The sequence below is a fragment of the Malaya genurostris genome, chromosome 2, assembly GCF_030247185.1.
Source record: "Malaya genurostris strain Urasoe2022 chromosome 2, Malgen_1.1, whole genome shotgun sequence".
Classification (NCBI taxonomy): Eukaryota; Metazoa; Arthropoda; class Insecta; order Diptera; family Culicidae; genus Malaya; species Malaya genurostris.
In genome coordinates this window covers 193,623,029-193,648,015 of record NC_080571.1, presented here as the reverse complement: position 1 = coordinate 193,648,015, position 24,987 = coordinate 193,623,029, and the positions used below count along the sequence as shown (strand labels likewise).

The 24,987-nt window shown below is 35.5% G+C and overlaps 2 protein-coding genes across 3 annotated transcripts in view; one reads left to right on the top strand and one right to left on the bottom strand.

Moving 5' to 3' along the window:
* The window catches only part of LOC131433009 (uncharacterized), a 65,763-nt gene that overhangs the window by 11,864 nt on the left and 28,912 nt on the right, over nt 1–24,987 (top strand). Inside the window, exon 2 of the mRNA XM_058599719.1 lies at nt 21,923–22,939. Coding sequence (XP_058455702.1) covers nt 22,677–22,939 — 263 coding nt within the window. The 5' untranslated portion in view covers nt 21,923–22,676. The remainder of the gene's footprint in view (nt 1–21,922; nt 22,940–24,987) is intronic.
* LOC131433010 (uncharacterized) lies at nt 2,969–9,426 on the bottom strand. 2 transcript variants are annotated; one of them, XR_009230008.1, is made up of 3 exons: nt 9,058–9,426; nt 8,742–8,901; nt 2,969–3,495 (listed from the first exon to the last, which is right to left on the bottom strand). XR_009230008.1 is itself a non-coding variant. In XM_058599720.1 (2 exons), exons 1-2 carry the CDS (start codon nt 7,784–7,786, stop codon nt 3,449–3,451), a joined length of 465 nt encoding a protein of 154 aa, XP_058455703.1. In that variant the 5' UTR covers nt 7,787–7,799; the 3' UTR covers nt 2,969–3,448. The 2 variants fall into 2 exon arrangements, 1 of the variants encoding a protein (XP_058455703.1); XM_058599720.1 differs by lacking the exons at nt 8,742–8,901; nt 9,058–9,426 and adding an exon at nt 7,369–7,799.

The window sequence follows — 24,987 nt, the reverse complement described above, 5'->3', positions numbered from 1 at the left end:
GTAGTTTTCATTTTATTAACGAAGATCGTAAACATGCCAAGTGATAGAGGACCGCAAAGAAACATGCATGAGTACCAACCCTCACGCCACAGCACCACACACAAAGAAGTCAAAAAAAATCTTCCGAATGTGTGTTCGAATACTGTTGAATTCAACCAAACATAAATATCGACAGGTAGCTTCCTCTGCCCATATGTTATTCTTGAAGCAATTGGAGCTAAGTCCAATGTTTAGTCGTTGGATAGAAATATGGTGATATTGCTATAATTATTGTGCTTAGCATTTCATTTTTTTTGCGTTTGAAGCTCAAATTATTGAATTTGGTTTCTATATTCTAGTGTTTTGCTACTACTGTTTACATTCAATACCCTTCAAACTGAGTGGGATGCAGATTTTTTTCCCTGAACGTATAGTCTCCACAAAACGAAATCAAATATAATAGACTGACTATGCGAATGGAAGGCAACGTTATATTCAAACAAACCGTCATAAGGGTGGATTGATGAAGAACCCCTTTAAGGCATTGTTTTTTTTTTCTGTTGCTGAGAATTTGAACCAACCAAGGCACGCCAGCGGCCATGTCTCGAAGAACCTGCTAATTATTCTTTTCTTTCGATTCGTGTGTTAGTGCAGTAAGATATAGTTTTATTGAACCACCTTCAGGGTAGAGACTCTCTAATCTAATTTCGTTACTGATAATATGTGGAACCGGTTCGGTATTAATCTCTCATCCGAGCCATGTTGCAAGTGGGTATAATATAGTGAGAGTTTCACGTACATATGAAACAGTGGAACGGCAAAAAACCAAATAAATTCTTGAAATTTGATAAGCTGGCGTCGCCGCAGTTGTTTGTGGCAGTATAAAATACACCAACGTCGATCAGGAGCCAATCACTTTCAATTCTGACACGTATACAAAATTTTTTTATTCAGGTTGGAACAATTTACGAGTTCAGCTGACTACAGGTGACTCCAAGTTCAGTGTCCTTAGGTAAACTCCTAACATATTTATTATACTTCCTTTGTTTTGTATCGCCGTTCGTCATCGCCTAATGAGCTGGTCAATTATTTCATATTCTTGGTAGGATAAATTTTTCGAAGCTTATTCAAGGGGAGTGTCAAATTTCAAATGGAACATGACTTTTTAAATAGTCCGTCTTTTTTTGCTATTCTATGGTATCATTGTTATTGTGTTTGCTTTAGTGTTGACTGGATGATATCATACTACAATCTATTGTAGCAAAACAATTGTTTTGCCTTTATCTATAGAAAGGTATTAGAATTGCTGGAAACCCGACTTTCAAACGGAGCCTCGGAGACCCATAGTGTTATATACCATTCGATTTAGCTCGACGAGATCGGAAAATGTCTATGTGTATATGCGTGCACCTTTCAACGAATTTTTTTTTATCGCTAACCGATTTCAACAAATTTAGGTTCGTTTTGAAGTTAGTTTTGGGTAATTGATTTAGTTCGAAGATCAAATGGCTTCTGGTTCCATAGATATGATGCTATAAGTGAAGTAACCGACAAAACGCGTTGTTTTTTACCTCTCAACTTTCTCGACGATGGCTAAACCAATTTCAACAAACTTAGGCTCGTTTTAATACTACTATGTGTTCACAGGTTTGAAGTTCAAATCGCTGTCACTCACAGTTCCTGTGATATAATAGTATAAGTGACATTAACATCAAAACTCATTACCGCTCAATTTTCTCGGATATGCATTACCTGTTATCAATAAATTTAGGCTCGTTCGAGACTGAAATTGGGCTGCGGGTCGATTTCGAAGATCATATGTCTGGTACGTCAAGTTTCGGAGACATAAGCGTACAAGTGACATAATTGTCAGATTTTTTTTCTATCCGCATAGTTACCTATGACGTGACCTAGTGACGTTCGAATGTATTATTGCTGATACGCTTGGTTTGAGAAAAAATGCCGAATATGTGATATGAACGTGAAAGCATGGTTTTGTGAACTACTCGAATCAATCTGAAAAAATTGGTGTTAAAAGGGAGCCCCAATTAGTGTCCGAAATTGTCTTCATAAAAAGCCAAAAAATTGGTATTATCACACTACTAGGTGGATTAAGAATAGTTTTTTTTAGCAACGGTCTGTCGTCGCATAATACGAAATGATCTCAGATTACTTACTAAACATAATCAGTTTGTCACTGTAAATGCTACTGAGTTGAACTAGAAAGTCTCAGGTAGTTGAAAAAAATCTCTCAGTCCTAATCAAAATTAGTACCAATAGCACAATACCGACGTAAGTATTACTAAACAAAAGAAAACAAAACATCAACATCAAGTATTACTACGCATTATTGGAGGATTAAAGTAATCGTTGCGTAAAAGGCGAAAAAGTTTTAGTTTCAACAAAATAATGCATCGACACGCAACAACCATGCCTTTATATAACGTTTATTTTACTCCGGCTCTAATAACCATGGCTATAACCATAGCTAAAATCAACGATTGAGTGGACCAATGATTTCCTCTTTTACTTCTTTCACCCGATTTCGCTCCCTGTGACTATTATCTGTTCCCAAAGGATTCTTAAGGGATAGCCTTTAGTTCGTGCGGCGAAATCATCGACACTGCGAAAGAAAACGAAGAGTTTGAAAATCGCTGGAATAAGTGCTTCGGCCCAAATGGGATATTGAAATACTAATATCTAAAACTTTTCTCAAAACGTGATGTCCAGGAAAAATAATTACGACATTGGAATGATATTCAGATTTATAATATTCGAACTAAATTGAAATATTTCTTTCGAAATTTTGTATTTTCAAATATAACATACTTTTTCACCATTAAATTTCCAGACAGCTGATTACCCGAGGAAAGTTAAACATCAAATGAGAACAAATCGAAATCAAATTATGGTAGAAACTGTAAAATATTTCCTTTTATATCACTTTCCCTACTGGCTATTTCGGATCGTTCTCACTAGCGAAACACACTTGTTGAAAGTTTAACACTGAAAGAGGACCTGCCTCTGTTTATTGATGTTTTTATATTGTGTATTGATCGACTTTTCGATCAATACACACTAAACACAATACGTGCAATTAGATTGGATTTTTTCGAACATGTAATGTACAAGGTGGACACATTTGGAGAAGTGTTACATAACAGCTCTTCCCCCTAAAGATCTCGAAGTATATTACAAACAGAGAAGAATTGACATTTATCAATTCTGTTTAATACAAATTTATCAGCTATATATAAAATCATTATCATATTTCTTTGTCTTCCATCTTTTCGAGCGCCTGATTGGCGAAATATTAACTTCAGTTTTCTTCCTTTTTCGAGTCTTCCTTAATTCTTCACTTGGAAAACCTCGGAAATCTTCTTCCGCTTCATCTCTTGCGTTTGCCGATCCTGCCATCGTCCCAGGACAAAATATGTTCGGCCGGACCATTGAGTCCGAATTAGTCACTCTAAGCTGACTTCTGTGTGCGTTGACCCTTACGTTTCCAATTTCCACCTGTGAAATAGTTTTAGAAACTTGTCTTAGAAATGTTGCCTTAATCCATCGGGCGTGGTTATGAGGATTGTGGTTTTTGTACCACACCTCATCTCCAGCCATCAGATTATCCAAAGGACTTGCTACATGAATAGCAGAATTTTCCTTTGACATAACCACATCATTTGGTTTTTCCTGTGGTACATGCGATGTTAGTGTTGTTAAAAAGTTTTTATATGTTTTTCTCGGATGGATTAGATCAATTAGAGTTTTAGGCGTGAAAGAGAAAATTTTCTCTGATGGGAATCGCCCATCACTAGTCATGCAGTTACGAAAGTTAAATAGAAATAAATTTATCTGGTCTTCCAGATCCAACTCACTTATATCTGGTTCAAGCAAAAACTTTTTCAACACCTCTTTAACCGTCCTTACAAGTCTCTCGGCTTGACCATTACTTGCCGGGTTATACGGAGGACTCTTATATACTTTGATACCCTGCTTCTCAAGAAATTTTGTAAAAACTTGTGAGTTGAATGGAGGACCACCGTCTGAAACTAGAACATCAGGCAATCCATAGCGAGCAAAATATGCTACTATCTTTTTCAAAACCTGGCCTGTATCTGTGCCTCTCTTCATCCACTCAATTTCCACCCACTTTGAGAAACTATCCACCAAAAGTAGAAAGGTGTGATGTTGAAAATGAAAGAAATCTATGTGTATACGACTAAAAGGTCTAGTAGTAGGAATCCATTTGGATTGTATCTTTTGTTTTGGTATTATCGCCATGCCGTTGCATGCATCACAATTTGAGACAAACTTTTCAATGTCTCCATTAATACCAACCCAATAAATAAATCGTCTTGCAAGTTGCTTCATTTTAACTACACCCCCGTGGTTAGCATGTAATAGTTTTAAAAGCTCGCTTTGCAGCGATTGTGGCACCATTACCCTGTCTTGATAAAGTAAGCACTCGTCAAACAATTCTAAATCATGCTGATTTGAAAATATGTTTGCAAAGCGCTTGTCAATTCGTTTTGGCCAACCACGTTTCATATAATCAATAATTTGTTGCAGAAATTTATCGTTCTTTGTCTGAGAAGCAATCTTGCTATGATCAATTGGCAATTCTTGCCCAAAATTAATACTTTTGATAATTTCTTTATCATAATCACTTGGAACCAATTGCTCTAATGGGAATCTGGAGCAAAAATCCGCGTTTCCCATTTGGGCAGAGGGTCTATATTTAATTTCAAAGTTATAAATGGAAAGTTCTAAAATGTATCTCTGTAATCTAGTAACATAAATTGAATGTTTACCTTCTCTCCCAAATATTCCCACCAAAGGCTTATGATCAGTATAAACATAAAAAAATTTCCCATAAAGGTATTTATGAAACTTTTTAATTGTGGACACCAAAGCTAAAGCTTCTAAATGTAAAATTGGATAGTTCTTTTGTGCTGAATTTAAAGAAAATGAAGTGAAACAAATCGGTTTCTCAACTTCGTCAATAATATGAGCAATTACTCCTCCTAAACCATACCCTGAAGCATCAGAAACTACTGCTATGGGCTTCAAAGGGTCATAAAACTCTAAAATATTAGCCCTTAATAAAGACTGTTTACTTTCCTCAAAAGCTTTGTCACAATTACTATCCCAAATATATTTAACATTATTCTTCAAAAGATTGTAAAAGGTGATTTTTTTGAGGTTAGGATTTTCATGCATTAGTATTTGCTCAGATTTTTTGAGGTTATGATTTTCATGCATTATTATTTGCTCAGTATGCTCTGACATTTCATCATGAATAGACTTACTAACGAGCAACGCTTGCAAATCAGTGAATGGGCCCTAGAAAAGTTGGCAGAAAATCCGCTTTTTTATCGACAAATTTTGTTCAGCGATGAGGCTCATTTCTGGTTGAATGGCTACGTAAATAAGCAAAATTGCCGCATTTGGAGTGAAGAGCAACCAGAAGCCGTTCAAGAACTGCCCATGCATCCCGAAAAATGCACTGTTTGGTGTGGTTTGTACGCTGGTGGAATCATTGGACCGTATTTTTTCAAAGATGCTGTTGGACGCAACGTTACAGTGAATGGCGATCGCTATCGTTCGATGCTAACAAACTTTTTGTTGCCAAAAATGGAAGAACTGAACTTGGTTGACATGTGGTTTCAACAAGATGGCGCTACATGCCACACAGCTCGCGATTCTATGGCCATTTTGAGGGAAAACTTCGGAGAACAATTCATCTCAAGAAATGGACCGGTAAGTTGGCCACCAAGATCATGCGATTTGACGCCTTTAGACTATTTTTTGTGGGGCTACGTCAAGTCTAAAGTCTACAGAAATAAGCCAGTAACAATTCCAGCTTTGGAAGACAACATTTCCGAAGAAATTCGGGCTATTCCGGCCGAAATGCTCGAAAAAGTTGCCCAAAATTGGACTTTCCGAATGGACCACCTAAGACGCAGCCGCGGTCAACATTTAAATGAAATTATCTTCAAAAAGTAAATGTCATGTACCAATCTAACGTTTAAAATAAAGAACCGATGAGATTTTGCAAATTTTATGCGTTTTATTGTTTAAAAAAGTTCTCAAGCTCTTAAAAAATCACCCTGTATAAATGGTACAGCTTTGAAGACAGATGTGGAATAAATTTATTATAATAATTTATAAGTCCTAAAAAGGACTTTAATTCTGTAACATTCTTTGGAATTTTAGCCTTCTGTATAGTAGTAATCTTTTCCGGACAAGGCATTAACCCGTCTTTACTTATTATATGGCCTAGATATTGAAGTTCTGTAACAAAAAATTTACACTTTTCAAAATTAACTTTAATATTAGCTTCAGCAAGTCTTTTTAAAACAACGAAAAGTTTTTGTTTGCAATCTTCCACACTATCTCCTGCAATAAGCACATCGTCCAAATAACAAAAAACATATTCTAAACCCTTTAATACTTGGTCCATTACTTGCTGGAAGATGGACGCACTAGATGATGCCCCTTGTGGCAGTCTATTGTAAGAAAATAAACCCTTTATAGTATTTATTACCATGAATTTTCTTGATTTCTTAGAGAGTGATAACTGGGTATATGCGCCTTCTAAATCTAATGCGCAAAAAACCTTACAACCTGCTAAACCAGCAAATAAATCTTGAGCTGTAGGCAATGGGTAAGTATTTGGAATTATAACTTTATTAACAGATACCTTGCAATCTATTACAAGTCTGATTTCATTATTTTTCTTTGCTACCACTACTACTGGAGAAGCCCATTGACTGGTTTGGATAGGAGTAATTACTTTCTCTCTCTCCAGCTTATTTAAATACTCTAAAACTTTATCCCTTAAACGATAGGGAACGCCATATGCTTTTTTAAAAATTGGTATATCTGATTTCAGCTCCAAATCAGCTTCATAACCAAGAATTGGTAAAGAAAAATCTTTTTTAAATAAATTTCCAAACTTTTGTTTTATTTCAGAGACAATTGTGTCACTGCTAATTTCAGAAAGATTATTAACTTTTGAAAAATTTGAGAAAAATGTTCTCCAGCTTGGAATGAAGGCATCCAACCATGGTCTGCCAAAAAGAGGAATGAAACAATTTTTGCAATTTAGTACTAAAAGTTTCAAATTCTCATGTTTTTCCCTAAAGTCAACTTTGACTTTAACCTCTCCAGCTATTATCAGCTTCGCGCCATTGACAACAATCAATTGTTTAGAGGATTTTTGTAGAGGTTTATTAAAAAGAGAAAAATACTGTGTTTTACTAATTACAGAAACGGAGGAACCACAGTCAACCTCCATTTCCAGTTGTTTATTCTCAACTTTCACCTTTACCAAACATGGTTCATTTATTTTGTTAATCGATGTCACATTCATGCATTCCAAATTACCTTCGTCTGAATCATCGTTGTCAGACTCCTCAGTCCTCATACGGTTCATCAAATCTGAAATATTCTGCGTGCTCGTACCTGACGTCCCAGGTTTCATTTGCTCCACCAGCTTGACGGCCTCTTTTTTCATATTTTTCAACCTAAAGCATCGTTTCTTCAAATGTCCTTTTACCCCACAAAAATCGCAAATTCTAGTCTCAAAGCTTTCTCGAAAGTCTGCCGGCTTAAAATTGCTATTTGGTTTCCAAGTATTTTTCTGTTGATATCTATTATATCCAAAATGCTTTTGATATCGAGGATTTCCGTATGGCCTAAACCCTAGTCTATCTTTTACAGGTAATCTGCTATTTTGTTTCTGAGGAATTGGATTATTTGCAGCATTATATGCCGCTGCCAGTTTACCCATAGCTTTTCCCATTGTATTACCATTTGAAGCCATTGAAACGACATTGTGAATAGAAAATGGTTCAGATGATAAAGTTTTAACATTGTTTTTTGCCGCTTCCCAGGTCTGTATAATTTTCTCAGCAGACTCAAGGGTTTGATCAGCTTCGCTTAGAATTCTCTGCTTAAGCATAACGTCTTTCAAACCAGCCAGCAAACGATCTCGTATTGCCGTATCCTTAAACGCACCGTAAGCACACAGTTCAGCCTGCAGTTTAAGTGCAAGCAGAAAATCTTCCGCTGATTCATCAACGTTTTGAATACGCTGATTGAAAGAAATACGTTGGCAAACGCCAGAGGCAGTTTTATCTAATCTCATTTTAAGTCTTTCTATCATAGTATTTAGCGGTACATCCGTTAAACTACCAGTCGGAAATAAAAGTTTGAGTTCTGAGTAAACGTACGGTCCCACCAAAGTAACAAAATGGGCCTTACGTTCAGCCTCTGGAATTTTATTAGCCATGAAAACGAAATCTAATCGTTCCACCCAATGGGTGAACGATGTGCCTTTCCTAAAAGGCTCCAATGTTGAAGCAAATGATTGAGCCATCTTTTCGAAAATAAAATTGAAGCGAAAATCAAATAAAATTATTCAAAAATATATCACAACACCCAAAAGAAAATGTTCATTCACAAATATAAAAAGGCACAAAAATGAGAACAGAATTAAAATAAATTCTTCATTAGCTAATTAACCTACAAACCTTCAATGCACTCTATTATTTAAAAAAAACAGTCGGTTCGCTTAAATGTTATTTGCACTTCTAAAATATTTTATATACACACTATTTCGGATCGTTTAACGTAGTTTTTTTATATAATAATGATATTGGGCAAGAAATAAAATAATAGAAAAAAAAAATCACATGAGCCCAAATTAAAATTATAGAATTTTTCTTGTAATAAAAAAAAGAACAAAAAAAACTCACCGATTGATTCCAAACGTAATGCAGTTTCTTTTTCCTCAATATAAATTCTCGTTTTATTCGTCGATTCTTTTAATTTTCCGATTTTTTTTTATAGCATGTACCCGTATAGGAATGGACGGTCGAATAAGCGTTTCCTTTTATTCTTTCCGATCGATGAAAACTCCAGCATGAAAAGATTTAAACAAACAATGAACCCTTTGTGTTAGTTTATTAGATTCAAAAGAATAATCACTATTGTACAAAAAAACAAATGGAGGCAATTTCGCTTCCAAAAATGGCGCATCAAAAAAAAATGTGCCGTTGCCACCGTACTCACAGTTTTCAAGAACCTGTATCCGAAGTCTGCCCAGAAGAAACCACGCCAAAAAACCTCAGCCGGAAACGTCCTACTGCGAATTTGGATTCCTCGGTTTCAATCACGCCGGTTCTACGATGTTCCTCGTCGCCACTTGAAAAGTTCTTACTTTTTATAAGTTCACTGTCCTAGCTGACTTTACTGTCCCTAACTGGATTTTCGGATAATATCACAGCGAAATTAACTTGATGAAGGTTGAACACTAAAAGAGGACCTGCCTCTGTTTATTGATGTTTTTATATTGTGTATTGATCGACTTTTCGATCAATACACACTAAACACAATACGTGCAATTAGATTGGATTTTTTCGAACATGTAATGTACAAGGTGGACACATTTGGAGAAGTGTTACATAACAGAAACATCTGACTGAAATGGTAATTTGATTTCCGTTAAGCTTATCCATTGACATCATAATATGATGTGACGAAAGTATACACATTACCAAGGTGGCAAGTGACCGGGAAAATCGGGAAAACCGGGAAAAAGTCGGGAATGTGGTTTTACCGGGAAAAACCGGGAAAAAGTCGGGAATTTCAGTGCAAATCCGGGAAAAAATCAGTATCATGATTTTCCTGATACAACAAATGACAAGATGAAGTACAAGTTTTGAAACTTCCTATTTTCCCTCACAGGTTCAATCCATTGAAAATGGAGCCAACACTTCAGCAATTTTAAATCAATGAGAGCTTTCTAAGTTGCCATCAATAGCAGCACAATGAATGCTCATAATGAAAAATAAGGATAATTTGAATGATTCTGCTGAATTTCTATTAAATCTCGACAAATATTAGAAAAGATTCCAAGTGCAAATGACAGTTTCTTTTTGTTTATTTTCTCTTTTAATTATTACTGTATTTTCCAACATTTTTTCAACAGTAGATCGAAAGTTGATAGTTTCAGTCGTTATTCTATGCAAAGTGTAAGATAGATTGATTGCCTATAGGACCATAATAATCGAAAGAGGAAAGAGGAACTGTTATTTGCACTTAGGACCATTTCTAGTGTTTTTCTTCAAATTTCAGAATAAGTATGCATAATGGTAAAAGTAACATCAAGTAACATGTTTGTTTGATAAATTTCTTAAGAAATCTTAGGGGCCGTGTTTTTAGTTGCCAGCCAATAATTTCCCTAATTTCACTCAAATTTGTCTCAGTAATGTCAAATTGTGACAATACTTGTTTAGTAATCTTGGTATTGATTCCAATAGGATTCACAAGATCGACAGAGCTGTCGACTTTCATTTTATCCACCGTTGCAAGGAGTATTTGATTTCCTTCTTTGACAGCTGAAATTGATTTTCCAGAGTTCGTAAGAGCCTGTTCAGGGTCGATGATAGGAGAATCAAATTTAGATCATCTCAGTCACTAGAGGCATAGATGGTTGTTGTTTTTCCAAAGTGACAAGCGTACATTTTAAGAATTCTAGAAGGATTTTGTTCTCTCGCCAAAACCCAACTCTGAAAGAATATCGTATATGTTGTTAGTAATGACCTCTCGTCCTCATGTGCACCTCGTGCACTGCACAACTGGTCAAATAGGCTCTGTGAGAACTTGTATGCACAGTTTCAGGAGAGGCTTCAGTGCCTTATGCTTATGGCAGTTGAAAACAAATTGCTGTCTCAGTTGCAACGTCGAAACGGTTATGATATCATACCGTATAAGCAGTGCACAACCCGAAAATTTCGTCACGAGACGCCACTGGTTGTTAGAAGTAATCGGGTTTGAGGGAGGAGCGTTGTGCTTTAATTCATTCATTTTTAATTTTTAACCCTATACTATACCAAACTAAAAAAAAATTGGAATACACTAGAGATGGTCAGTCCGCGTACGGTCCAACAGAACTAGTTTTCCTCGAAGATTGAGTAAACTGGAGTTCTTTATAGAAGAATGATAGCTCACTGTTCTTCTCAATAGAATAGTCTTTCAAAACGTTTGCTGGTTTGAGTAATTTGGTAGAATTTCGCGAACTTTGAAAATGTATACAAAAGAGAATGATTATTGGTAGAACACATGCAAAACGACTTTATTATTATTGAATCTGTTAACTACAAAATATAATTTATACCTCTCATATTATTTTTAAAGAAACATACAGTTTCAGAAACACGAAAGAAAGGTTCAATACAACTAATTCTTTCGGTACAACTATCAAGTTTTCAACAGTGCTTTGAAATTAACGGTTTTGCCCATTTCTAGAATACATAACTTGCATAAATTTTAAGAAGGACTGATTTTCCAGATAGCCTTTAAAAGACTGATTCAGTGGTAGTCTTGAAAAAGATTGAATAGTTCGTTTAGACAAACTGTGGATGAGAGTTTTAATCGTAGTTTCAAGGAGATACCCAAAAAACACTTATTTCTCAACTCTCGATGTTTTTTAGGACATGGTAAAAAAAACGGGAATTTTTAGTCTCGCGTACCGGGAAAACCGGGAAAAAACCGGGAAATTGAAATCGCTAATTCACTTGCCACCCTGCATTACGATTTTCTCAGAGATCACTAACCCAACGTAAATCAGATGGAAGGGTCCTGCGGTCCTACATACAATTTTAGTATTTTACCCGGATTTGACACTCGGTTCCAGAGTTACAAGTTGTGTAAAAAATTATAATGATGTACACTCAATATTCTAAGAGTAAAATTATATATGTACAAATGAAAGGTCATGTGTATAACATATCAACATTTAAATTTATATCAATCAGAATAAGGGTTCTATAAAAAGATATGTGTGCTCGATTAGAGTCACCCGGTGGACACGACTTCCCTTACATACAAAACGAAATCACTGTAGTTCTTTCCATGCAGTATGCTTCGAAGTTAAATTAGTAGTAGGTACCGTTAAAGTTTGCAATTGAATATGAAATCAAAAAAAAATATATTTCATTGTTCTAGGGGAACATCTTCAATGAGGAACGCGGATGAAGCAGTAAAAATCAAAACCGATTCAAAATATTTATGTTAGACTTTGTCGCAGTAACAGTTGAAGAGTTGAACACATATACTACAACGTATATTATTAATATGAAACAATAATTCAAGGAAAACGTATCCAACGTTTTAAAAATCTTCTTCTAGTAACGCTACCAATACTTTCGGAAATATCTTCCACTTGATCGATACTTATACGAACTTATTTGAAAATATTTTTGGAATTTCTGCTAAGCGTTAATGATTCGAGATACCACGAGATTCTTCTAGCATGTACGTTAAATAAATAGAGTGGTGTCGAAAGTATATAAGTCACTTAAACAATACATATATGCCGACGGATAGATTCATGAAACTTATTTAGGATTGAAGCTCAACAAGTTTTCCAAAATGCTCACTTATCAAATGATTCAAAACCTTGCATCGTATAAGCTAAGGAGAATCCCTACAATGGAAAATCTTACTGCAACATTAGAACGTTCATTGCATCTGTTGAATGCATGCAAACCAAACCAATACTTGGATAAATATTTTAAATTTGTTATAATTTGAAAATTTGCTCACTTTTATTGCTATTTCGTTATCAGATACCTAATGTATATTTCCAGTATGCATTCGGAATCGAATCAAATCCCAATATAAATAAAAGTCACAACCGGTGCAAAAGTACTTTCTTACAAAGTTGCATCTATGCGGAATCACGTTTCGCTTAAAATACTACTTGCTCTGTTTACTGCAAAGCAAAGAGTCCCCATTCAAGCTTCTCTAGACACACCATCGACATACTATCTCCAAAAATAATTTCAAGTAACTGCACTTCTTGGTACAAATTATACTCTTATACTTGTTCTCTAATGATAAGAAATTTTCGAAGTTCTCACGAGATGTCCCGTCAAGCTTCAGAAGCGTTGTGCAAGCATTTCGTTTTGATTCGTTAGCGTTAGAGCACTCTTGTGCCACCAAAGGTTTGAAGGTCATCTATCATTTGTTTGTTTCGGTTTGCTTAGCTGCTTACAAAATCAAACTGGTGAAAAATTCATATTTCCTTATGAAATTCTCTGTTGTTATTAGGTAAATTTTGCATCGAACCTTTGTTAGATTTTGTTCTTACTATACCAAAGCAAGAACTTAGAAGATACATTCTAAACAGTATTAGACTCAATTCATTTTAAATCGTTTGGTTTGTTTATTTCCCGTGTACAAAACAGAATTTTGTTTTTCTAGGAAGCACGTCTATTCTTCTATTACAGTCCAGTGGTAATGCTTTTTTATTATTATTTTTTTGAAAATAGTTATTCGACGTAAACCTCTGAAACGTTTAAAGTATAATAAGTTGATTTGATTAGAAAATATTTACTTTATAATATATACTTAAAAACATCGATCAACAACAACTAAATTAAGTAATTATGACATCGCATGAATGCAATATGTACTTCGAGTACATTCAAAACTAATGGTTCGGATGTATACTGTATATCTTCATTGTATGCTGTAGTGGTCGAGGAAAATTAGTTTCTGGAATCAGGATGCCTGCCTGGTCGTAACATAATTACTATCGGTTTTTGTGGTTCTCTCTTTTAGCCTCAATGTAGTATCATATCCCGTGGGGGTAATATGCAACCATTCATTCGTTTTCTCTTCCCTGTGCTCCCATAGCTCTATTTTCAAATGTGTGTGGCCATCGCATGCTCAGAACAGTATTACCGTGAAGGGCTTCTTTACCTTTGGTGGTATACTTTAAAATATGTTATCTTGAACAATTCGGCGCTTTCGACTCGCAATCATTTGTTTCTTTAACTACATTTTGCTACTCAGCGTAAGTGAATAGTCAATGGAGTACACATATTGTCTACTAGATTGCAATCTATTTGTAAGAACGCAAGTTTGGTGTGTTTCACAAAACGTTTAAAGTAACTTTCCAAAACGATTAAGCCCTACCACAATTTGTTGTTACATTTCCTGCTGGATTTGGTTAAACATCGTACAAATTTGCAACCATACACAGAATATGCAATGTAAATTTATATACATTTTACCAAAAACTATCGAATGGTGCCGTTAACAGATAAGAAAAAAAGAATAATATAAAAAGAAAAAATATAAATAATAATATAGGGGAAGGTTATAGCGTAATGGGTAAATCGATGCCCACCTGGGTTCGATTCCCAACCCCGCAGATAAGGTCAGAAAGTTGAAGGCAATTAAAGTACATCATGAAATCAAACAGATAAAATGATCAAAACGAAAACATATTATTTCAATTTAATTCAGTTTCGCTTGAAAACAATTCCCCTTTTCAAAATTCAGTAGTCTAGTTCAACTTTTTCGCTTTAGAGCTCAACCCATGGGTACTCTTATGTTTTTTTTTATGCCAGACTGACATAATAGACTTTCACACCGTCATGTTATTTAGAGTAGACTTTAGCCTTCAACAAACCACAGACAGTGAAGTCCTCAGGGTTCAGGTCCGATCACTTTACTGATCCGGCACGACGTTCTATCGAACTAACAAAAACCAGCTGAGTCGAGCCAAATTACAGAGAACAAACATCCAAGCTAGTACAAACTTTTTCAAAAAAAGCTGTGAAAATCATACAAGTCAAAATCCGTTAAAAATCGCCGTTACGCACAACTTTGCACACATGATTTTCCATTGTATGAAAGCGCAAGAGCTTATAAGGGATTACTGGGCTTCTCGAAGCGCCTCTACAGGAAAATTGCTACTGGGTTATTGGATTTTTAGAACAACCGTCTCTACTTGGATGTCTGTTCTCTGTGGCCAAATCATGACCGATGCTAGTTTCTATCGCTTGGTGGTCGTCAGCACGTCGGCCTAGGTTCGTGATTTTTCTAACAATAAAACTGTGTTGTACGGTTCAAAGTATCTCATTGTCAAATGAAATCCCAGATTGATCGTGGAAATAATGCATAGTATACGGAAACATTGTAAATTTTTCATGTGTAGTGTTCATTTGCTTGATGAACTAAATAAATAAACAACTAAATAAAGACGGTATCTCTATATATGCTTTGTATAGAGAAAGGCAAAACAAGTTGAATTACTAATTTTTGGCTAGAGCGGTTAGTAAAATTGTTTGAAACTGTTGAAAAAAACTACAAGGATCAGCCTTATGGGGTTGTTCGAGCCATTGATGTGGAACAAGGCAACCAAAATTTCTAATGATCGACATTTTTAATTAATCGTCACACTTTTGAATCCGCAAATACACGAGAGTCTCATAGTCTTTATTATAAACCAACACCGAACACGCGAACCCAGAATATAGACTATATTTGTCATGATTTGTATTTGTTTTTTAGCCGACGAAATTACATCAAGAGCCCAAATGTATGCAATTATATGTTTATACAAGCTTGCGATACAGATATCGTTATTTAAGGCCATCGTCCAAGTACCATGCGCGCGGGTGGTTTTAGGAAATTTTCGATGGAAATTTCGAAAAATTTGCCAAAACCAAAAACATACAGACCTTTGAAATACATTTATCTATCTACAGGGTGAAAATGGCTGGAAAATTCGGAGGATTTTCCGAGTCTTATCAAAAATAGCTCTGAAAAATGAGAGTTTTTGTGATCTTTCACAATTATCTGGAAAAATAAAGCGATGACATAAACTTTTTTTTTCAAATAAACTTTATTATGGATACATAGATTACATTCGGACACATTTTTGGAAAACCTTTTCACGCTTTTCATAGAAAATCCACGAATTTCAAAAATTTCCACGAAATCGGTTATATGAAATTCGTTGATTTTCCATGAAAAGCGTGAAAAGGTTTTTCAAAAATGTGTCCGAATGTGATCCTTGTTGCCAGCATGAGGTTTTTTTTGAAAAAAAAATTTCATTCCATCGAATTATTTTTTCAAATAATTGTGAAAAATTACAGAAAAGCTCATTTTTTCAGCGCTATTTTTGATAAGACTCGTAAAATCCTCCGAATTTTCCAGTCATTTTCACCCTGTAGATAGATAAAAGTATTTCAAAGGTCTGTATGTTTTTGGTTTTGTCAAATTTTTCGAAATTTCCATCGAAAATTTCCTAAAACCACCCGCGCGCATGGTACTTGGACGATGGCCTTAAGCTTCTTTTCGCCAAGCTTGTGTTCAAGTTTTGTATGCAAGCAGTTATTTTTATAGCGTTTCTCTGTCATTACTACCATTGTGATTTCGGTTGAAACGATAAACTTTTTCTCATTATCAATCGAGTTCATCTTATATAAATATGAACTTAATCTTATGCACTCAAAATTTACCCTGGGGTAGTTGTCAATTTCTAAGGCGAAACGACATAACATAGGATTTCATCCCATCTTTCCTGACACAAGATCAGAGCATAGCAATTAAACCTTCAAATCGTTTTATGGCACTTTTTGTCTTGCTGTCTAGCAACAACCTACCTCTAGCAAGCTACGTGTAGGACTGAAACGTTAGCTATAATTTTGCTTATATTTATTGCTTCGTGTGCTTCCAACAGCTTCGCTTTTGCATCGATTGACTAATCAGAGCGCTGCTTTCCCTTTGATATATCGCTTATTCCTTCAAAACCGTCGACTATGGCAGGGAAATCCGGTATGCCGGAGATTTTTGCAGACAAAATAGGACACTGCTAGCTATTAATCAACATTTCAATGATATACAATTAAAAATACATGGCTATGAACATTCAAATCGATACGTAGAAATATTTCCAATCAAATGGTGACATGATATTAATAATTGATACAAAATTGACTGAGCTGTAATTGTTCAAAACCTAACCACATTACTACGTATATTTTTCTTGAGTTTCTAGTTTGCACCCCTATATAGAAAACAAAAGTGTGTTCCACATTAAAAAAAACATCAAATACACCTAGTGGTGTAGTGGTGCCTTTCTCATTACCATTTTACGCAAACATGGAAAGCTCCTTTTTTGGAGTTGTGGTATATCGGAAACCGGAGACCAGGACGGGCATAACTGATAAACTAACTAGACACCTCATACAATTTGAATTTTTTGTTTAGTTTTTCTACGAACTTTCTTATTGTCATTTTGAAAGGCGGCTTGGAATTATGGCCAATCTGTAATTTCGGAAATGAGTGTCGCAAATAATATTAAACAGCGGTCTTTAACCCTATAACGGGTGAATTACAAGGGTGAAAAGGGAATTTTGACATAACTCAAATATTACTATAGAAGCTTATTTTCAAAAGGTCCGTTTACCGTTTCTTTGTAAAATCATTAAAGTTTAGTAATTTTAGAGAGATATCTAAGTGTGAGGGTACAAATACAAATTTTAATACAAAATACAAAAACTTATCTGAAGGTTTAAAACGACCAGGACACATATTTTGACTACAAAGATAACATCCTGCTGAATTAGCAGGAAATCTGAACCACTGTGCCTTGTGTACCATCAGTCGAACCGAATCAATGGGCTGGTATCGGGTTGTAGGGACCTAATAGTCCAGCACAGTGTTGTCGCCACTGTGCCTCACATCGTAGTTCTTTGGCTCTCTTCTACATAGCAGCCGGTCTGCTGCACTGTGTTAGTTCGATTGCAAATGTTTGTTTTCAAAATTTTCTTTTCTAATGAATTGTAAACATTGACTGCGCCGTCGCAGTGCAGTTTTCCGTTTTTTTATTGGTTGATTTTCGCTCCCTTGCTTGCAACTCCCTATCAACCGCACCGTCCAATTTACAGGCACACATTTTTATACGGAATCTGATCATCTAGTAAAGAGGACGACGATGGCAACTTCGGGTGGATAAAAACGTTTTGTGGCAGTGTCAGTAGTGTATATGTACATGTTGTATGCCGAATGTAAGTACAAAGTTCGGCACAGCAGGATGGAGAAAGGCTGGATACCGAATTCGTTTACAATTCAAAGGGTCGCTCTCGCCATACTCTAGTTATATTTTATTATTATTAAAAATAATATTATACCAGGAGAGTTTCGTGCTGGAACAGAATCCTACCTAAGCGCAAATGGAATAGCGCAACCCTGGCCAAAAACCCAAATTTATTGCTGATGTGTTCTCGTAACGCATGCTTTTTCGTTCCGACCGAGATTGTACAAGCAGTTTTTTTTTTTCAATATAAGGGACACAGTTTCAAAAACTAGTAGTGCAGATGCATGTTTGCCGACTATTACTTACAATACGCTGGCAAGCTCCGCAGGAATTGTTTTTTTAGATAAATGTTCTACTGTTTTTATCTAGTGATACACATTAGTCGAGTAGATATCCCAAATCCAGTGTTTTCTCGTTGCACATGTCTAGTTATGAGAAAGATAAGAAAATTCACCTAGTACTGCCAAGTGTTTCCCATCTAAACGTGTTTAAACAGTGTAGACAGTGCGCACCATACTGGGTAAATTTAGATTCGTTAATTATGGATATGCAAGATTTATTTATTTATACGATTCCATTTGCTCGTTTCATTCGCCTCTGTTCAGGCGAACACGTACATATAACGTCCGGAAAGAACCCCGTTTGCCACATTTGAGCGGCCAGTCGAGTCAGTGAGTTCGCATAACTTTGGTATTGACACGTAGGCATATATCAATAATTCGTTGTCTCGAGAGGTACAGAAAAAAACTTACGACAAAGCTTTGAATATTTTACAATGTACGAACCACATAGCGAGTAATGTAATTTTAATTTTGTATGTCTCTCTCCCTCTCGATGTTGAATTTAAAGCTTAACTAGAAACAACGAAAATAAATTTCTCCTCTGGGGTCAAGGAAAATAAATGCGATTCAATTCTTGAATAATATGATAAATTAAATTAGTTTGTACTATATCAATCCAGTTGATTATTTTCGAAACATAATGACAAAGGGATACGAAAGATGCAAATTATAAATTGTACTTTGAGGGTTTAAAGCATAAAAATTAAGTGTGGCGTCATATGACATGTGCGAGTGTCTTCACATCTTAATCGTAAACGTGGACATGTTGATGTCTAATGTTTTGATCAATGCCATAACATGTCAGTTGTAAATGCCGCCATATTGATGTATTTGTGTTTTCTCGATAATCTTTATGTTCCTTGGCAATTGCGGCAATATTAAGTTTCAAATATGTAATACAAAAGTTTTGATCAAAATGGCTACAAATTTTTGAATCAGGTTTTTCACTGAAAAAAAACTTCTTGGATCAGGTTTAAAAAAAAATGATGCACTGTAAGTATATTAACCTAATTATTTGTGAATTAAAAAAGAACAGATCATCATGTGACAGTTCCGCATTGTTTACGTTCGTCTCTCAACTCTATGTATAAAACGAAGTCTGAAATAATCATCTATCGATTAGTCCGGGAAAATCTGATGAAGAAAATCGAATCGCACCACAGTAATTACTTTTAGTAAATGAACTATATTAAGAAAATTATTTCGATCATAATATCTAAATGATGACTATTTCAATCACGCTCGTTCAATGTTACTCTAAAGAGAGTACAATTTCACTCATTTTCGTCAAAAGTGGAACTACTCTATAGTGAGTTTAGCTTGTTTTCTCACTTTTGAGTAAATATGGTAGTTGCCAAATTCTGAGTAACATCTACTCACTATTACAAATGGGAAAATTAGCTCGAGTGAGTAAATATTACTCAATGTCATTCGAATTATCTAAGCAATTCTTTGTTCTATACAAAACTCCGTGTAAATGAAAAACAATTCAACTTCTCTGGATCCGTTTCACGTCTTGTCGATGTGCCGATACTGGAAGCGAAATCGACAACACGTTTTACATCAGAAATGTCTTCGCTATCTTTTTTTAACGGATGTGAGTTTATTATATGCCGTTTCAGAACCTGAAAACTTCTGTATACAATTCCACATTCCGAACATTTGAACGGCAGTCGTAATATTGAGCATAATGTGATGATCGTCATAATGATATCATGTAGATGGAGAGTTGTTTAAAAATAAAATTCTTACTATAAGTCAAATCATTTTCACACTATTAAAAAAATGCTATGAAAATTATTTTGGGCATTCACATTTACTTTCAGCCAAACTTCAACGATATATAGGATATATAATTTTTTCCAGCCTAAAGGTTAGACACATTTTTCCCAAATAAGATGAGCTGTAGATTTCAGTGTTTTGCACGGAAACTTTGGAATTAAATCAGGAAGATGTTTCCCAACCAAACCAAGGCGAGAAGTACTGTTTTATTCACCATTTTCACTATATTTCTCACCTGAGGAAAATCTACTCGTGTTTCGAGTTAGAAAAATTTACCAGAACTTTCCAGATTACATTTACTTTGTAAATTAACCCGATTTTCAACGACACTAGAATCATACGAAATCTTCAAATATGGTTCAAATCATTTCCTATTTTACATCAGAAAGATTTCAAGGCGAGAAGTACTGTTTTATTCACCATTTTCACTATATTTCTCACCTGAGGAAAATCTACTCGTGTTTCGAGTTAGAAAAATTTACCAGAACTTTCCAGATTACATTTACTTTGTAAATTAACCCGATTTTCAACGACACTAGAATCATACGAAATCTTCAAATATGGTTCAAATCATTTCCTATTTTTTGGTCTTACAAGCTGATGGTCGAACAAATTCATTTCCGCTACACCAGAACTCTCACATGACTCAGAATTTTAAAGATTGTTTCATTCTTTAACATATTAGGTATGAATATGCATTTCATTTTGATTGGTCCAAAATATATTAGAGTGACTAAAACACCTCCAATACCCTAATATTTCAACATTTCAACATATGAAACCAATAAAAATTGGCGCTGACTGGTATTGGTATACCGACAATTTTTTAAATTTCTGAAAGTAGATTGGGAATAGATATTATTCGTCAAACTAACTCAAGAATGACGAAAATCGATAAGGAACTAATATGCGAGTAAGGGCAGTGTATATTGGGTGAGCGTTGTTCGTAACTAATATAAGCAACTTGTCCCATTGACAATATCCCATAGTGTCAAGCGAACGAAGCGCAATATGAAGCATTAAGTACAGTTGATTTTACTACCATTGAATCACATTTACTTATTTCATTATATGTGGACTAAATCAAGCGTTTTGTTACTGGTTTGTCGAAGAAAAAAACTTCGAAGAGATGAATCGTAATAAACGATTTCTTCTCAGGAAGAGAAATATAGATGAATTGATTAGTATTCGCAATATTTTCATTAATCCGAGCCACTATACGATCAAAAATATTGTCAATAGAATGTTTCATACGTTAAATGGTTGTGACGTGACCACCGGAAACTATTAAGCTTCTAGTATGAGCAAAATTCCAACTTTCCGTTACTTTTAGTTTATAGTATGTCTCTTTACATTAGTTATTCAGAAATAGTTATAACATTCAATATTTGCCAATTCCATTCTCAACATAGTTGAAAGTCGAACAATTTTATGAATATTCCAAAGAGTGTAGCTCTACTCTTTCAGTTTCATTTTCCAAATGGTGCCAAGAATGTCGGCTCAGCTATTTTTCTACAGTTTATAGCAGCGTCATCTTTCCCGTTTTTATCAAATCATAAATTTTCATAAAACATAACATCCATATTATTCAAATTGCCCCATTCCTTCCTTTGTGTACACGATCAAACTTGCCTTATGTGCCTGTATCTACTTTATATTTTAATTCACGTGCGGTGATAAATTGATTTTGTTTATATTTCTCGTAGTTCTTTATTATTGCTTGCGTCTCTTTCTAGCCCATACTCGCTACAGCGGTTTCTTTTTTTGCTATACCTTGGTTCTCTCGAATTACCGGTTTATTCATCGTTTTTGTTGGTGTGAGCGCCGTGTATTTTTTCCTTTCGTAAATTTATACATTTATTATACAAAGCTGCCACTAATTTCTATCTCTTCTCATCATACTCTCTTGCAGGCACGCAGTACGAACGAGAGACGTTGAACAACAAACAGGTTACACTAAAAATACAAATTCATTGTAATTGAATCATCTATACTCAGATAAACCCACACGAAGATTTTCTACAAGCACATTGAGGGGGTAGACCAACACGATCGTTGTGAGTAAAACAGTTGAGAGCACACAAGAGCATGTAACCATGCGAGAGTGAGTACCTCCCAGTCAGTCAGTCAGCCATCCATCCATCCATCCATCCGGTTCCGAGGGTGGTAATAGCATTGGCAGCTTGTCTGGTCGTGTGTGGAATAGCATAAAAACCGAACCCTGCTGTACAAAAGAAATATAAAACCTCTCTCTCTCGGCAGAAACGAGAACAGGCGAAACTTAATGTTCGGAATGATGGTGCCAAGACAGAACTACAGAAAAAATCACCAAAGGGAGCAGTTTCCCGAGAGCGACCGCTGGATGTAGAATACATCCGTTCACGAAAACACGCTGCTCGAACGGTGTAGATTGTATTTCGTCATTCATATAACGACCACAGACTGTGCTATTCTCTTCGCTCTTGTACCACCAGGTCCCCCCAACGGAGCCGTTCGAATAATGGAGTGATAGAACAGTACGTAGCAGACCTACCCAGGACTTATTGAGTATTTCAGTGCCGAGTGTGAAAGTTTGAATAGTTTTTCGGTGCTGAATTCGATTGGGACCCCTGCAAGGTAGAAAAAATCGCGACCGAGCCGTAATCTCACACTGAGTGGGAAAGAAAATGCTTTGCTGTGATAAGACGAATGCCATTGGAGCTCACTGCAGTCGTAGTACGATTGGAAACATCTCGAGATTCAGCAATGGACCTCTTCGGCAACCGGATAGTCTACTCGATATCACAGCCCGGATCGTTGCACGGAATGAACCATTTCAGAAGATCGAGGAACGCTATGATCGCATTCCAGAGCCGGTACAGAGGCGTATCATCTATTGGTCCTTTCCGCGCAATGAGAAAGATATCTGCATGTACAGCTCTCTTTCCAGGTACGTTTATTATGTTCTTAAGTTTATAGTGGAAATTGGGAGTCGTAGTTTGCATATTCGGTAGACATCGCGCCGATCACACTAAGCTGTATTATAAGTGACAAATCGCCACTAACATGTGATTAGAGTATATCGTTTTGAAAGCTACGAAAAATTATGCTCATTACTCGAGTTTTAAACATTAAATTCAAGCATATTGTGCATAATTTCGTAGATGAAGCTTCTATCTTGGAGATTATATCAAATATTGTGTAAAAGAAAGTGGTAGAGCCGAGCAATGAGCATTATATTTTGTAACATTCGCATGAGCCAACTGTACGATATGCCCTAATCAGTTGTTAGTACCGAAATTAAATAGTTATTCCTACTGTATTATATTTTACTACAAAGAATACGATTTTCATGTGAAGCGTTTATTATATCTCGAATGAAGATACCCATTTAATTATAAACTCTTTTGCCTTCCTCTATAAAAAAGGATATATTTTTCAAATGGAATTCTAAACGTCTCGTTTTTTTTGAAGATCATTACATTTAGGGTGGGAAGTGACCGGAAAAATCGGGAAAACCGGGAAAAAGTCGAGAATTTAGTTTCACCGGGAGAAACCGGGAATTTTAGTGCAAAACCTGGAAAAAATATTACTAGTCCAAATTTAAGTAACCAGTTTCAGCATCATGATTTGATTTTATTCAACAAGTGAAATATTCGAGGCAACACCCAATTTTGCGTTTGAGCGATAAGTTCCATTGGAAATTGGGCAACACCTCACGTCACGTTCAACGTTTTTTTAAGGCTTTAAGGATTTTAGACCAAACAGAAAGCATTCGAGCTTTTCTGTAGATTTGCATCATAAATTGTCTCAGTAATGTCATCTTAAGAAAATACTTGTGTCATAAAATTGGAAAAGTTGACTTTGACTTTATCCACCGTTTGCAGGGAGTATTTAATTTCCTTCTTTGAAAAATGAAACTGGTATCTGATGAATTGTAAAGAACCGTATAAATTTTTGGAACATGCTTTGATTTGTTCAGTGAAACTATGGTTAATTTTCTTTTGAAGGTGCTTATGATGCCGTAGTAGGATCACAAGAATGTTGATATTGATATTGACGAAGGAGCAGTTGGTGATAGGGGAATTAAATTTAGTTTGAGCTTTTGGAACTGATAGACTCCTAACTTCAATCATGTAATGATTGAAACAATCTATTACTGTATCGATATCAGCCGAATTTCCCAGAACAATTTCAGGGTTCACATTGCTTTCGGTATGAGATCTGTATCCTTGACGATTGGTTCTAAAGTGGTAGAATATAGAACTGTTTGAATTAATCATTGCTTTATTTGAAATCCCACATGTTATTGGATCTGAATCAAAGTCTATTTGAGTAATCAGTTCACTACAAATGTTTCATTAATCTGCTAAAACCAGATCAATTGTAGTAAGATTTGTCATAGAAGATAAACTAGTTGGGCTATTTGGAAATAAAACTGGTTAGAAACTAGCGAAGAGTTTATTATAAAGAACTCGTAATTTCTGATAATTTTTCTGGTTATTCCACAAGAAATGCTCAGCATTTAGAACCCCATTAAGGAAAAAGATCGATATCTTGTGCGTTTTTGAAACTTTCACTTAATTCATTTGTTCATCAACGCATTGAAATTGTAAACATGTCGCTTCACAAAAATAGGCTGACATGACGGATATACCTATCGTTTATTGACATTACATTAGAAGAAAATTGTGATTTAGCAGAACCAGGCGTGGTAGCAGGACGGTGTTGCTAAATTTTAGGTACATGTACATTAAAACTAAGCTTGTCCGAAAGTTTTTAAACGTTTTTATACTGTTTTCGCATAAACTTAGTATACAAAATTCAACTATTGCTTGTAAATTTTTATACATTGTTAGTGTAGTGTTTTAAGTCATCGATCCGCTGTATTTCGGCAATTAGTCCCACCGCTGCTTCCAATCAGCTACCGTCGCACAGCTACCTTAACAATGACTGAGCCCGATATAACACGGCAACAGTCTGAGAATAACTGTACCA

Excerpts from the sequence above, each read along its gene's own strand:
- LOC131433010 (XM_058599720.1), bottom strand. The coding sequence starts at position 7,786 with ATGGGAAAAGCTATGGGTAAACTGGCAGCGGCATATAATGCTGCAAAT. Across the intron at positions 3,496-7,368 it reads CAACGATGATTCAGACGAAG|GTGGAAATTGGAAACGTAAG; the intron begins GTAATTTGGAAT and ends ACTATTTCACAG.